General features: G+C 33.9%; 2 protein-coding genes and 1 pseudogene across 2 annotated transcripts; all 3 read left to right on the top strand.

Annotated features, from left to right (window-relative positions):
• The first annotated feature begins 519 nt into the window (after window positions 1–519).
• Window positions 520–1,745, top strand: LOC133846985 (transcription initiation factor TFIID subunit 3-like). The gene is made up of 3 exons (XM_062281690.1): window positions 520–727; window positions 845–1,393; window positions 1,448–1,745. The coding sequence occupies exons 1-3, from the start codon at window positions 562–564 to the stop codon at window positions 1,534–1,536; spliced, it is 804 nt and encodes a 267-aa protein (XP_062137674.1). The 5' UTR covers window positions 520–561; the 3' UTR covers window positions 1,537–1,745.
• Window positions 1,611–3,021, top strand: LOC133846984 (uncharacterized; annotated as a pseudogene).
• Window positions 3,022–4,175: 1,154 nt separating this feature from the next.
• Window positions 4,176–16,531, top strand: LOC133846986 (transcription initiation factor TFIID subunit 3-like). The gene is given in 6 exon segments (XM_062281691.1): window positions 4,176–5,210; window positions 12,034–12,443; window positions 12,823–13,205; window positions 13,207–13,265; window positions 13,428–13,502; window positions 13,504–16,531. Coding segments are annotated over 5 exon segments (744 nt in total). The 5' UTR covers window positions 4,176–5,210; window positions 12,034–12,322; the 3' UTR covers window positions 13,610–16,531.
• The last annotated feature ends 99 nt before the right edge of the window (window positions 16,532–16,630 follow it).

Here is a 16,630-nt window from a genome sequence, read left to right as displayed (position 1 = left end):
GTAGTGTATTTTTTAGCCAATCCACGAAGGCGCTCCACAAGGATGCCAAACTCCTTCTTATTAATTTGAAAATTATCTTTAAAAAGATTAGCTGTTTCCAGGAATATCGCGCTCCCAAAAACACCCATACCGTTGCTAAAAGTAAATGTATTTATGTAAATATTACATTGCTGCCAGCAATTCTACTTACATAAGCCCAAACTGATGGCGATTCTTTACTATTGGCAATGGCCTATACTTCCTCCATTTCTTTAAAATCCTCATCAAAATCTTGCAATTTAACAAAATTTTCCATTTTACATTTGAACAGCTGACATTTCAGAGCGACCACATTGAGAAATTTACCGTTGCCTATACTTTTCGGTTCGTGCCAATGGAAACACCAAAACGGGACTTTGACAAACGTAGATAAACTGAGTACAGTGGAAATAGGCTATAAGTTAATCTGGCATCACTGGCATGCTGTAACAACATATTGCAATATAATCGATGTATTGAGGTTTTGCTCATCCCCAGAAGTAGTTAGTTCACAGAAACAATTCAATTGCAATTCCTGCAGTTATGGCGGAGATATATTCGTCTGATATTTTACGCATTGTAATAGCAGAAATAGCCCAAACTATTGGGTACAGCAATACTCAAAATGCTTCTTTGGAGTTATTAGAAGATATATTATTACGGTTTGTGAAAGAACTGTCTCGTGATCTACACAGTCAAGTTGAACATGGTAAGTACACATAGCCAGATTGATATACTTATACATACATACATACATAACATTTTTGTAGTGATGTACATGTATTATTAATTCGCGTGTGCATATTTAATTCTCGTTCCCATAAAGCAAATCGTATTGAACCAAGTATTAAGGACGTTCAGCTGTGCTTTGGCAATCTTGCAATCGATATTCACGAATTACTCGATTATGTGGGAAATGTTGAGCCAGTACCATTCGTTAGAGAAGTCCCCGAATATCCAGTAAAGAGAAACTCAAATATGAATTTTCTTAAACCTGGTAGCGCAGAGACTCTGACACGACCAGTTCACATATTTGAATATCTTCCTGCCGTGCTGCCCTCTTCGGGACGAATTTCAGTATCCTCTTCTGCATGCCATAATCCGTCTGAAATCGATCATTTATCCCTCAATTATCAGCAAAAATGTGCAGATAATTTGTTATCAGCGGAAGGAGAGCAAGGCGCTCCGAACATGCATAATTGGTGCAGGCAAATGGAATCATCGATATCATTAAAGCAACCAACCGTAGATAACACTGATAGCATTGATGGTCATGCAGTGCGGACAATCAACAGCGTTGTAATGACAACTGGAGGTTTTATTTCACCGGCCATAGAAGGAAAGATGCCAGAAGCCTTTATTCCTCCTATTATTGGTAAGACTAAAATTTTAACTGTTTCCTTTTTTACATAATATAATATTTTTGCAGAAAAATTAAAAGGCTTAGACGCTCCGCCTATTTTGTCGCCCCTAGTTATTCTAGATACAAAAACCTATTACATTAGAAAATCAGCTTAACGAAAAGAATCAAGCAGCAAAAGACAATGCTATTGTGGAACGCAAACCCCTAACTGAAGACATATTTCTTTTACATGAAATTTCGACAGTTAAAAACTGAAAGCAAAAATCTGGATGAAGAAGCTATTGGTTCAATACAAGGCAATCAATCCAAACCCACAAAGAGCCAAAAGAAACATTTATTTGGTGCGGAATTAAATAATAGTAAAGCACAAGAAAAAGCACATCGTAAAGCATTAAAAATATATCAAAGATTATCGAAATCTCAGGTTGAAGATGAGGCTGGACTTAAAAATCCGTGAAGCATTTAAATCGCGCAGGATTTTATCGACATTATCATCAGATACCAGGACAACGGCAGCGGACCGAACTTATGTAGAAAAAATCTTAAAGAAGCAAACAAAGCGACATAAACAACTAAAAGCCAGAAACAACAGCAAAATATACAATTTATGTCTAAGCAGCTCTCATTAGCAAATACTGATGAATTTTCCAATGCCAGACTCAATCATACAGTGGTGATGGCAGCTTCTATGCCTTCTCAATCCATACCAATGCTATCCATTGAATCATCAACGGTTGGGAATATGTTTGGCAGGTCGACTGTGGAACCATTAAGCGCCGATATATTGTCATCAGATGTTGGTCAAAGTAAACAGATGCACTCACCAAATAATTTACTCTCCGATGATGTCAAACTTGGCAACGAACCAGACCGCAATAAATTAAATATTTTTAAAAATTATCAAAGTCTAAGCCAACGAAGTCTCTCTCACCAAGTGCATTAAACACAATGGGATCGCATTTATTAAGTGATACAGGCAATGGCTCACCAACCATAAATTTGCCGTCTGGTACAACTATAACCCCAGAACCGGCTTTGAATTTCACCGAAAATTATGTGACATCAAATTTAACATCAACAACAACACTGAAGGAGCAAACAATTACAACTCAATCAGTGTTGACATCTAGTCTAACTGAACTTACTATACCTAAAAACGTGGACGTAAGCCAGGTGTAAAAATATTTCTGCACGGTCAAAAATTCCCAATGAGCATGTTTTAGGCAAAAAATCAGGTCTAACAAATTGAATGCTACTACCACAGTATCATATCCACCAGCGAATTCATCCATAAACACAGCTCATCTATCAATACAAACGGAAACGACAAATTCGATTCCATCACAACACGCTGAACAATTATCAAATATATTGCCACACAATTTAGATAAGGTAATTGGCGAAGAAGATCGGGAACAATCAATTACCTTTTTACCTATTGGCAATGAGACTGCTAAAAATATGAAATTAAAAAATTTAAAGAAAAGCAAGAGAAAAAAAGCGAAAGACCAAATATAATCATCTAGTATGTAGTGAAAATTCAATTCAAAATAATGGTGAACTTGAAGGAAATAAGAAGTTTCCTTTTATGGATGTTGATATAAAAACACACAAACACTTTCGATTACAAAGGAGTCTGCTGAATTTAATCAAATTCCATCATCAAAGTCACCTACAAATGCGAATGCAATTAAACATTTCTCATCGAATTTGTTGTCACCAGCAAGTAGTGTTCATGGCTATATGACCGGTATAGGCACGTTGCCTATTCTATCTTTTCCACCTCGGCCGGGCCTTATACCTTCCGGAATCTTTTCACCCACAAGTCTCGCAAATTTTAACAAAAATAACAAAATATCGCATTCATTCATGACCTTACCGGACACAATAAGCAGGTCATCATCAGCAATTGGATACGGATCGTCATTACATGAAACGACGACAGGTAAATAATACTGTGAACGAATTTTTGGGTAGAAGAATATTATAACAATGTGCCCGCAGGAAATGTATGTAACAGGTAGAAGGAGGCATCTCCCTATGAACTCCTAGATCTCAGAGGCTATAAGAGATAGAGCTAAAATTTTTCTCGACAGCATTTGTTATGTTTGCATGTAGATCAAGTTTGTTTCAAATTATGGCCACGCCCACTTCCGCCCCGAGAATAAAAATCGAATAACACGCGTAATTTTAAAGCTAGAGTCGCAAATTTTGGTATATACAATAAGAACTATAGTAGTTGTGATTCCTAAATTTGGTTACGATCAGATAAAAATTGTCGAAGTTATTAAAGAAATACTTTTATGTGGGCAAAAACGCCTACTTACCTAGGGGTCTTAGTAGCTTTGGCTGACAAAAAGAAATTAAATCGATTAACATATTTTAACGAATTTTACATCACCTTAAAGTCAGAAGTGTCAAACAATTATCCACTTTTGCTCGCCAATGTACATGCAAACTGGTGAAGATATCTTTTCTTCTGGCTGTAAGTCGTGTTTCTTTTGGCAAAAGTTCTAAATCGTATGTTTAGGGCTCTAAATTGCGAACCCTTTTTTAAAGCAAGATTTCACATCTTGCAGAGAATGCCAACCACCCTTACTTACACTCTTACCAATATTAGTTTGTGGCTTTGGGGTTAGAGAGTGCAATGCAAATCAAACGGTCCTCCGGTTGAAACAAACTGGTAGGCAAATTATTAGTATAAGTATTTCATAAAAGAGTTAAAATGCATATAAACTTTAACAAATCATTATTTAAAAATTGTATGCATTTACATACATTAAAAAATAACTATATTTATTACATTTATAGAAAAAAATCAACCGAAATATCCATGCTTCCGCTGAGTGATTCGCATACGGAGCGCAGCTATTGCAATGTGGCTCCTTTGGTGCCAGAATCAATGAAAATGACAGTTTTATCTACTGATGGACATAAACTCAAATCGGCGATTGCTTCAATAGAGGGGAAGGTATGGAAATCAAATCTGGAAAAACATCCAGGGTTTATCAAAAGTGCGCATTTTAATCAAGGCCTTGGAATTCGATCAAAGGGCCAGCATGATAAGCTATTGATTAACAAATTGGAGAAATCGAAAACAACAAAAGTTGCCACAGGAAAACTTGGAGATCCTATAGAAGTTTCCGATGATTCAAATGATAATGATGAATCCAATATCCAACAAAAAGCGGACAAAATCAATAGTGATGGATTTTTACACAGTTCAAAAAATTTGATATCTCACATCCACACTCAGTAATCTCAAACCCATCTTCTATTGCCGCCGACTTTAAACAATTTAAAAAATTGGGCACAATTAAAGTAAATCCACTTGAATGTTCGAGTCCATTGTCTGTCATACCGCCATCCTCATCATCAGCTTTCAATATTAACTTTATGGGCAATGACAAGTTTAGCTTGCCGGCGGTGCAGATCTGATACCATTATCATGTGTCGATAGCGGCTTGGCATACTCCTCAAGAACTGTACCAGTTACTAGTCTAACGGCAGGTGCTACATCTGAGTCGTCCATACAAACTCATGGTCTGTCTTCTGAACATAGCTTTGTATGTAATATGGTTAATTCGATTAATTATGATGATATAACGATAACTCCAACAAACAATTTAAACAACAGTTTAAGTGATTTGAAGCTCCACAAACTGCACAAGAAACCAAAGAAAACGAAGGAGGGTAAGAGCAAAAAAAAAGAAAGACAAAAAGGAGAAAACTAAGAGTAAAGATAAAGGTGATGACAAGAGTATGTCAATGGTTGAGAAACCTAAAAGTGTGGATAAGAAACAAAAAAAGGACAAAAAAAGATAAATTGGTAAGTTCATTGCAAATTTTATTACATCAAACTAGAAAATTAGATACTATTTTTTATGTACTTGTTATTCACTGGATTTTCTCTTTGCTTAAGGCTAACAAATAGTCGAACCTTATAATTGACAATATCGCTTTGCATATTGTTTCATCTTTGACGGAGTTTTGACTAGATACTCTGAATGAAATCGATATTTCCCTTAACTGACAGTCATACGAGCATAAGTAGTTTAGTACAGAATTATAGTATATAGCAGGATCTTATAGTCAAGACTGAGAGAAGACCGTCCGTTGATTAGCCAATAGAGCTTTTAGTTTTAGTTTAGTTTACTTTTCGTGCCTTTGATGTGCTTGCGCCATGTGAGTTGAGGTGTACTCCAAGATAAGCTACTTCGTTTTCTTGTGCATGAGCGGTATAAGCGGAGAGTGTATGTAATACGAGAGGGTGAAAGTCTTGCTTGCTCAGGCTTGCTTGAATTTTGTTCGTTTATTTTTATTCTTCACTTGGACAAACATTTTTCTACTTTGGTAGTTAGAGAATGATATTTGTAAATTTGTTACTCAAGCTGGAAGATGTGCAGAAGCAAAATCAATGTAAAATGAATGCTTAATGCGATTTCTTTTCAGGATTCTAGTCTAAATCAAGTCACGGGTTTGGAAATTGCTACCCATAGGGTAGAAGGGTATTATAACTTTGTGCCGGCAGGAAATGTATGTAACAGATGGAACCGTAAAAAGTATATATATTCTTGATCAGTGTCAACAGCCGAGACGATCTAGCCATGTCCTTCCGTCCGTATGAAACACCGGATAGAGATAGAGCTATAATTTTCGACAGCATTTGTTATGTTTGCACGCAGATCAAGTTTGTTTCAAACGTTTGCCACGCTCACTTCCGCCCCGCAAATCAAAAAATCGAATAACAAGCGTAATTTTAAAGTTAGAGTTGCGAATTTTGGTATATACAATAATTACTATATTAGTTATGATTCCTGCAAATTTGGTTGTGATCAGATAAAAATTGTGAGTTATTAAAGAAATACTTTTGTATGGGCAAAAACGCCTACTTACTAGGGGTCTGATTTCTAGGGGTAAATTTCTTACTTGTTTTTCTTCCATTCTGGTAGCCTAATATTGTCCCGTCTGTCTTAATATTGAGTTTTGTTTCGCTTTATTAAGGGAATTATGTGAAAGTTGTCTTTTCAAATAAGATCTATATCCGTGCTCCGGTATTCACTTTTTTTTCGTTTTGGGACCAAAATCGAGATTTTCATTTTAGTGCTATTTTCACAAGTTTTTGCTATCAAACGTTTCATTTCTTACTTCTGAAACAGCTGACTTGTGTTTTGATCAGAAGTAAAAAGCGAAATAATGTCTTTCGTATGTCCAAATTTTCTGCGTGAATAAAACTCAAATAAGGATAATTTAATCACGCATGTATAATTTATGCTTTCCCTTGAAAGAAATATATATATTTTTGTCCAGTTCCCATGGTCGAACTATTTTTTGCTGCATACGCGCTGGTAAGACTTTTGGTTTTGTATGCTGGCTCAGTAAATACGTGTACTAGGGTCGATGGTATGCGTGAACGGTTGGTGATAATGTAGCAGCTACAGCTCCCAATGGTGTGTGTCGAGCTCGACATTTGGCCGAAGAGTATTGCGTTTTTGTGTTATGTTACTACAGACCCTAGGAACAGTGTTGACAAAAACTGATTTTGACTGGAAAAACGTTACAAAAACTGAAAAAAAAAAAAAAAAAAAAAAGCTATAAAAAGAGCGCACGAAGTCGGTTTTATTGAAACATATGTATAGAATTTGATCAGCAGTTGCTCTGATATTCACAATATTTTGGGAATTTCATTACTACTGTCCTCATTTTTATTTTCATATGTTCATCCTGTTCCTATCATTTTTATGAATTTATTAGGAAGCTTATATGTATAGCATTTGTCAAGTCTGCGCAAGCCATAACTGTAAATGCCTGATTTAGAATAAAATGTATTTTCATTTTAAGTAGAAAACAAAGAGTAGACAAACGAATAACAACGTCGTCTTTAAAGTGTTTAACGACTAGGTTTCCTAAATGGTTCAAAAGCCAACAATGTATGCTCGGCCACAAAAGGCATTGCTCTGCTTCTTGCTCCATCGTCTTGACCGGCAAAGTTACAAAATCTATTTTTTGTTTGCATAAAGCTGCCACTAGCACTTTTATGCTTTCTGGTGAAATCATGGGCGCGCAAATCAGAGTGCTTTGCAGTGATTGTACATTTGCTTTAACTGTCGTCCGTGGCGTCATTTTCGTTTAAAGTCTTTTGACATTTTTAAAACAATTAAAACGCACTGAACTTAAGATCAATTCACTTTTGCCTTTAGTGACGCTACGATAAGAATTAGCGTGTTCTTTGAGGTAGCTTTACAACACTATACAATCGATTTGTCACTAAAAGTGATGGCAAGCATCGACAGAACAGCTTCAGCATATATTGTTCCATAAATTTGGGCATATAGAAAAATAATGTAACACAAGTAAGAAAGTCCAGTGTGCTCGTCTGTGAGATACCCGCTACCCATTTTGAATAAAAGCAAAATATTCCGCTTTAAAATTACGCTTGTTATTCGATTTTTTTGATTTGCGGGTCTGCGTGCAAACATAACAAATACTGTCAAAAAATTATAGCTCTATCTCTCGTAGTCTCTGAGATCTAGGTGTTCATACGGACAGACGGACAGACACACAGACGGACATGGCTAGATCGTCTCGGCTGTTGACGCTGATCAAGAATATATATACTTTATAGGGTCGGAGATGCCTCCTTTTACCTGTTACATACATTTCCTGTCGGCACAAAGTTATAATACCCTTCTACCCTATGGGTAGCGAGTATAAAAGCTAGAATTCTCGCTGCCCGCAGTTTGCAATTTTTTTAAACAAATTGCATTTGAAAAGCCAGATTTGACGTGAAAAAGCGACTCTGGCAACACTAGGCTAGGAAGCAATCATAGAAATTTTATAGCAAAAGGCTCCATTATTGGCAGGATATAAATCCTAGTCCGGATGTGCTCTGAAAATTTTGTGTTGATTTGATAAAACATAGAAGAATAATAATAAGCAAAGAATAATCAACATTGTTGCAAGCAATATATCGCGCTATTCCCTACAGAGAACAAATCGGTGAGGAGAAACTGAATTCTCTGAAAAAATGCAAATTGCACCAATTATGCGGATGAGTGCATAACGAGACACTACCGCAAAAGTTTGCTAAACTTATTCAAAATGCGTTCCAAAATTGAACATTTCTCCCCAAAATCCAGCTTTTATGTTTTGACATTACATGTTAGTATAGCCACGCACAGTTTGAACAATTAATATCCTTTCGCATACAGTACAATCCGGAAAATTTAATATTCGTGATTTTTTGTTCTTAAAAACACAAATAAATGAATCACAAAGTTCACTAAAAAATATGCAAACCTAGCATTCATTCCTCATTCCACAAAAATTAATGTTTGAATTTTAAGTTCAAATGTTCGGCGTCTAGTTGTCCATAAAAAAATGCTTTAAATTTTATTATTTGTTTTGCCTCACACATTCGCGAAAAAATGACAGGTAAAGCGATAGCACAAACCGTGCAGCCAATATTAAGCGTGTGCATCGAAGTTGTAAGCCCTGCAGACATACTTTAATAAACTATACACAAGTATTAAAAGTAGCATATATGTTATGTTGATAAATTGTGTTTTTGTAATTTTTATTTGAATTGCATTGTTTGTGTGCTTTTAACAAAACTTGTGCGTGAACCCTAATTGTTCTTGTAAAACCTAAAAAAAAATCAATTTTCAGATGTAGTAAAAATTGTTTTTGCCAATGACGCCCTTCATCGAAAATGAAAATTTTTTAGTCGTTATTCTAAGTTATGAATATAAGCTGCTACAATTTGCTACACTTAATGTAATCAAGCATTTAATATCTCCATCTCGCCCTAAATTTCTATGTTTTTGTGTATAGTGTGTGAAGTTATAAATGTTACTCATAACGCACTTTCCCAATCGTCGTCAGCCAAATGTTATGTTTGCGATGCCAAACCAACCGAAGTGAATGCCATAAAAATCTGCTTAGAAAGAACAGTTTATAAAGATTGTTATGATTTTTGGGTTATCTCCGCTGCATGCTTATATTCGCTTTTTTGAATACTTCATATGTATGTATGGCTTACAGACTTCCAATAAAACAATGGCAAATAAGATCAGATGAAGCTAAAAATTGTAATTCAGAAACAATTTTGACAAAAATGGGGCTCACCGTTCACAAACCAAAAGTTGGAGGAAGCGGATCATCCAATGATGGACACAGCCCGGGAACAGCCTGGGAATTTAACAAAAACAGTACACTTGATTAGATATATGTGACACAATATTAAGAGCACTGTCATCAGGCTATCGAAATAATCCCGAAGAGTTTAGACATTCGCATTAGATACGTACCCCTATATATCTGGACAAAATATATTTAAAAGCAAAAATTTATTTTAGACAAATCAGTTTACGATTTGCTTGAGTAATGGCTCTTTGTTTGAATTAACAATTTTTTTATAAGTTAATTATAAATTGTATATTACTTTAAACTATCGTTATCGTCGTTTAAATTAATAATTCCTTTATTCTTTTGTTATTTAATGTGATGTATTATTATATTTTGAATATTTATTTTTACTTTTATCTTTTTGTATTGCATTATTAATTACAAAAATAATGTTGCATAACCTGCTTTAATTTGATATTTTAAATTGGCGCGAAAATAAAGCTTATATACTTGCCAATATTATAAATATAGCATTGGTATGGAATTAATTAGCTGCAAAAAACATTTCAAGCTGATATCTCTATTGAAAGTATTTTTGCCGCCTTCTCCATACAAGATTAGCTTTGACTTGACAAATCACACTTGCTTGCGCAAGCAACGTAGTATATATCGATATTACAAACATAGTGTAAGTCCATTGAAGCTAGTACGAAATGCTCATGGTTTTGGATTCAATTTTTCAATTAAACACTCGTGAACATGGCTTGGGTGTATAAGAAAAACAACATATACGACACTTCAAAAATTAAATAATTATTTAAAATGGTGTCAATCAGCGGGACTCCGGTTTTCACATTTATACCTGCTACCCATAGGGCAGAAGGGTATTATAATGCATGTAACAGGAGGCGTTTCCGACCCTATAAAGTATATATATTCTTGAACAGCGTCAACAGCCGAGACGATCTTGCCATGTCCGTCTGTCCGTATGAATACCTAGATCTCAGAGACTATAAGAAATAGAACTATAATTTTTTCGACAGCATTTGTAATGGTTTCCCGCAAATCGACAAAAATCGATTAACAAGCGTAATTTTAAAGCTAGATCTTAGGTGTATACAATAATAAGTATAAGTATGCGATCAGATAAAAATTGTCGAAGTTATTAAAGAAATATTTTTGTATGGGCAAAAATTAAAAAATTAAGCAACTGGAGAAGCAGCTAACGAACATTTCGGCTTTGGTCGCAAAACAAAAACGAAATGAAAATGAAATGAGTGTAATCACAGCCCTCGCGTTCCCTAGAGATGTGGCATTCTTCACTGGAAAAATAAAGTATTTAATTTTATTACATTGCTGGGAATGTGCCCATTCTCAGTCGGAAGAGCCGTGATTCCTTTCCTGCAAACAACAATTTTAGACATTACAATGTTATTTTTACGAAAATGTTTTCCAAATAAGCAGCTGAAGAAAGCAGTTCATCAAAGACTTTATAGTTTTGATTTTTTATGTATGCATAAAACTGTGTGCGATTGCGAATAGCTTCTATGATGAAGTGATATATAAATATAAAACAATTAAGAAACCTAAAGTCAAGTGTGCTCGGCTGCGAGATATCCGCTACCTATAGTAAGTAAAAGCAAAACTCTGCGGCATTAATTTTAAATATACCACAAAAATACTAAAATACACATACGGCAATATTCGGTATATTCATATAGCACTAACTTCAAAATATACCAAAGAATGCAAAATATCCCAGCTTGTCAGCCATTTAAGACCCGTAGTACGTCGGCGTTTTTGTCTATACAAAAATATTTCTTAATATATGTACTTCTAAAATTATATTTATTATTGAATGTACAATAAATTGAGACTATCGATTTGCGGGCGAAAGTAAAGAAGGAGAAATTTGAAACTAGTATTATGATCTGCGTGTAGACATAACAAGTGCTGTCGAAAAATGATGATCTCTATCTCCTAAAGTATCTAGGTGTTTATACGGACAAACAGACATCGATATATCGTCTTGGCTACTAAGGATGATCAAAAATATACAGTGACGAGCAAATGTGGACACATACTTTAAATTTTTAAAATAATCAATAATTCAAAATATAATAAACCTATTTCAGAATTTGTTCCTTTTATATATAAAAACAGTAAGTAGCAAATAATAAAGATTATTGGAAAAAAGAAATTAACATTTTCTGCGAATTTTTCAACACTTTGAAGTCAGAAGTGAGAAATTTGTATCTACATGTGTTCGGTACTGTATATTTTTATAGGGTCGGAAATGGCATATATTTCCTGGAGGTACAAATTATAATATCCTTCTGCCCTGTGGACAGCGGGTATAAATACAAATACAGCTTAAATTTAGCCATTATATTTCATTTTGGAAAACAATCATTATTATTAATTTGGTATAACCTAAATTTAGCATTAGCTTTGGCTTTTGATTTTTTTTAAATAATGGATATATTTTAAATTGAAAAATAATTCATTTTTCTTAAATTCGTTAGCAGGTGCAAACGGATGTTCTTATGCAAATATCGAAGGATAATCTAGACTGCAGTAACAAAGAAACTCCGTTAAATTCTGGTCTTTTCTCGGATCCGTTGAAGTCGCCGATTCAGGACAATTCCCCAAACAACTATCCAAGAAGTAGCGACAATAACACATCATTTGCCCTTACCCAAGTTAGATTTGTCACCCAACCAGGTGCCAAAGCTTACACTTAAGCTAGGTGGAAAATCAAATCCAACTTCTCCCAATCAATTTGATGACGGTCAGCACGATTCACAAATATCAATGATACCGACACATCCAATTGCTTTGGCTCTAATTCCAACGAAGACTACAAAAAAGGAGCATTCGCCAGAATTGGCACGGTTTTCGCCACTTGTCACTGGACCGCCGAAACCCAAGCAATGTATGAACTTCAATAAGTAACCCAATAATAATCTATATCTTAATGAATTGCCCTTAGACCGCATAATTTTATTGCACGTTTATGCACATTAGACTTGTAATTTTTGTCTCTTTATTTAATCCATGGATATCCTAAAATATCTGTTAGTGCTTTTGAATTCGAAGCCGTCTTACCTTTCACAATTGATTAATATAGAAAAAGTAATAAAACACAATTTGGCGTATTTTTGATTGACATTTTAAAGAACAAAAAAAATTGTTTTGTAATATTTTGTGTAAATTAATGTTATACGTATTTCGTCGAACGCGTGAAATTACATTAATTGTCTAAAGGTCATGGACACTTTTGGCTTAATCCATTTTATTCAATCCAATTTTAGGTGAAACACAAGCTGTAGTTTCGACTACGGCGCCTGCGCCTGTGTCTGTTTTTCTTTCATCGGATGTTATGCTGGAAAATACAAATATGATATCAAATGATCCGGCTCAAAGCAACTGGTTGATAACAGCAGCAGATACGACTGCTTCTCCAAACTGTTCGGCAACACTATCAGCAAGTTCTGTCTTATTGCCTCAGCAATTGCTGCAAGCAGTACCAAAAACGACATCATTCCCCTTTAGTCAGAAAGCAGTTTCGTCATCTATAAAGAATATCGAAGAAGAACCATCTGCATCTGTGTCTTCGCAAAGTGTTGAATCCAATAGACCTTCCTCTTATGTTGACGCAGAAGGCTATCGCATTTGGATTTGCCCAGCATGTGGCAAAAGTCGACGACGGGTCCGCAATGATTGGTTGTGATGGATGTGATGCTTGGTATCATTGGTAAGTGCTTCCAAGTTTACATTATAGAATTTCATAGTATACTGAATAGATTAATAAAAACCATATATTTAAACTCCTCAATATCAATCTATATATACATTAAATTATCATTGAATACGAATTAGAAAATTGTATAATAATTTATTTTAAACTTATATATAGGATTTGTGTAGGCATATTTGTGGCACCGAACGATAATGAGGATTGGTTTTGTCGCGTCTGCATCACTAAAAAAGGGCCAAGGATCGGAAAAGAAGAAAAGGCGTAACAAAAAAATAAAATCTAGATTAATTGAATATAATTCTTATGTTATGGTACTTTTATTACAAAAACATAATAAATAATAATCTTATACAATGTAAAGCGAGCTGAAAGCGTAACTTACAGCTGAGCTTATAAGCGATCTGACCATCTCGCAGAAACAAACGCACACTACTTGTAAAATATGAAGTGGCGCACACTAATGAGCTTAACTCATTTGTATAAAAGTAAAGTAAGTTGTGCGTTTGTTTTTGCAAGTTGCTTAGCTCGATTATAATTATTATTATTACTTTATTCGATTGAAGGTTAAACACCCAAGTATTACGACAGTGGTGTCATAAGCAAACAGTTCAGAATTATTTCAATAAATATCATTCATTTGTGTTCTGATACATAATAATTTGTTAATTTTTTTAATTTATATACATTGGAAACAATCATATTCATATTGTCAATAATTGATAAAAATATTTTATTGTGTACCTGTACATTAAACAATTTGAAAAATAATGATACATTAATTAATACTAAGGATATTATGCTACTCAAAACGGAATTCTGTCAGACCAATAAAATGTTCTAAACTAAAGCTGAAATTTTATATACGACTTAAAAACATTTAAAAATATAAATCTACTAGGTCGATGTAATCTGAACACTATTAAATGTTGAAGTTAAAAGTTATATAAGAAATGCTTTTGTATATATGACAAAACGCCTAGTGCTGCTTAGTTGCTTTTGGTGACAATCTGGTATGTTAAGTACTCTATGGTATTTGTCTAAAAATGTTGTGTGCTTTTGGTAATAGAATAGATTTTGACTGAATAATGTTTAATTTTATTGGAGCAACTCACAATTTCACCACAGTAAATGAAAATTACACACTGGTTAACTTTTTAAATTTGTTGATGGAATTATAAATTCTTGCTATCTTTATAAGGTTTCGCTAAATGCATGCTTTAGCATGCACTCAAACCAATTTTCCACTCCGATTAAGGCACCTCCAAGACAAGGTTGAACGGTTCAACAGCATCTTCTGGCGACAAAAATCGTTGACCACGCATTTTTCTTGTTCGTTTTTCGAATATCATCAAGGACTTAAGGCAAACAAATTGTGATGTACCACTCAGACTTGACCGTCCTACATCTTCAAAGAGATAGATCCATGATTCGTCACCTGTGACTATCTTATAAATTTCTTTTGAAGCACCGCGAATGTATTTTTTTTTAATTTCTTTGAGTCAGTCCACCTAACCTTTTTTTTGGACAATTGTCAAATTGTGCGGGATCCAACGAGAACAAACCTTTTTACGACCAGGTGTTAATGCAACATCGAATGTATTCTGGACGAAATGTCCAAGGATCTATCTCACGATATGTCACATGACGATCTTGCATTATCAGTTCACGCACGGGATCAATGGTTTCTGGCACAACGACTGTTTTGGATGACCTTCGTCTTCGAGCGAGCATCGGCCACGATAGAATTCATAAACTCAGTTTTTCGTCGAAAGTTGAGAAGAAATCGACCTCAATAAGAAAATATTTAGTCTATTAATATAATTTTGGCAGTAATCTTTAAAATTGGCAATTGAAATCACTACATAATTTCTAGTCAACCATTTTACAATTTTGGAACAACCATTTCGACAAAGATTTAAGAACATCATATTAATTACTCTACTCTTTATTGCTTAAATTTTTAAATATGTTCATGCCTGAAGCTTTAACTATTTATAGCGTCTTCAATCATGGACTTTCTGGATATTTCAATAAAAATTATTATTCAACGCCATTTGAATTTTATAATTTGTCAGTGCAGAGACATATAAAGATTGTCGAACGCAAATTTAATCTGTAAGATCAGTTTTAACAAACGTTGTAATAACTAGTCGTCGAGTGGACGAACTCTTTTAAATTTTTCAATGTATTTGTGTATTTTTTATTTATTAAAAAACACGATTACTTAACTTGGCCGATCACTTACCAGCACGTATTCGTAAATTTTAAAATAAGAGTTTGAGTTTTGCTGTGAAACTTGGGACCATGTGAAAATAGTTTATTGATTTACATTATTTCTGGCATAAAATAATATGTATGTATGTATGTATTAGAGAAATAATAGCATCTTCCGCACCACCATGGATTTAACTAGAATAATTACCATAAAATGTTTGTCCCTATGCTTTGATTAAAGTAGTATTTTAAAATGCGAAATCTTTTACCTCTAATTTATTTATAATAAAAATGAAAAATAATAGAAACCGCTACTTGATTTATGTCAACGTGATGTTTTAGCTATTTCGAATATGTATATTAAAAATTGTAATAACATCTAATATTTACAAATTTCAAAAGTAACATCTGTTGGTTAATTGTTTAAATAATCTAATTTACAGAAAATGTTTCATTAAGTGCTTCAAGGAAAATATCTATAATAATCAAATTGTATTAGCATAAATTCATATTCTATGTTGAAAGCCACTCACGGACTTTTATATATATTCAGTATAAAGGTCGTTTTCTTAATCCCATATTGGAGTAAGGTTTAATTAATTAATATGCCGATGGTTATTTATATATTAAAACGACTTAGCTTAATAAAAATAACATTCGATTGACATTCATAACTTTTTAATTTCGTGACCATATATTAAAAAATATTTTGGAGGGTATTCAAACAATTTTTTATTATATTTCACAATGTGTTAGAATATTTATATAGGTAGTTCAAATTTACAAATATTAAGTTGTGAAATGAATTGGAAAATGTACAATTTCAGGTTATCTAGCATTTAAATCAGAGGTGTCCCTGCCAAATTGTTGCCAATCGTTGTCATATACACAACACTGCTCACTGTAGTAAGCACTACAAAAAGAAAATACAAATCTAACAAAAAAATATAATTATGGTATTGTTTATGTGTATTGCTTATTATTCTGTCGTAATCAAAGCTTGGGCACCCGTAACTTAAACTACAATGAACATGTGCTGATTTCTGTCTCGTAAATCATTATACTAAACAAATTTTGAATAAATTAAAATTGATTTGAAAACGACGTGATAGCATTCCGATTTTAATTAATTTATAGGAGAGGTTTGT

The sequence above is a fragment of the Drosophila sulfurigaster genome, chromosome 4 (assembly GCF_023558435.1).
Source record: "Drosophila sulfurigaster albostrigata strain 15112-1811.04 chromosome 4, ASM2355843v2, whole genome shotgun sequence".
Lineage (NCBI taxonomy): Eukaryota > Metazoa > Arthropoda > Insecta > Diptera > Drosophilidae > Drosophila > Drosophila sulfurigaster.
Note: the sequence above shows the minus strand (reverse complement) of the source record. Positions and strands in the feature narration are given on the sequence as shown.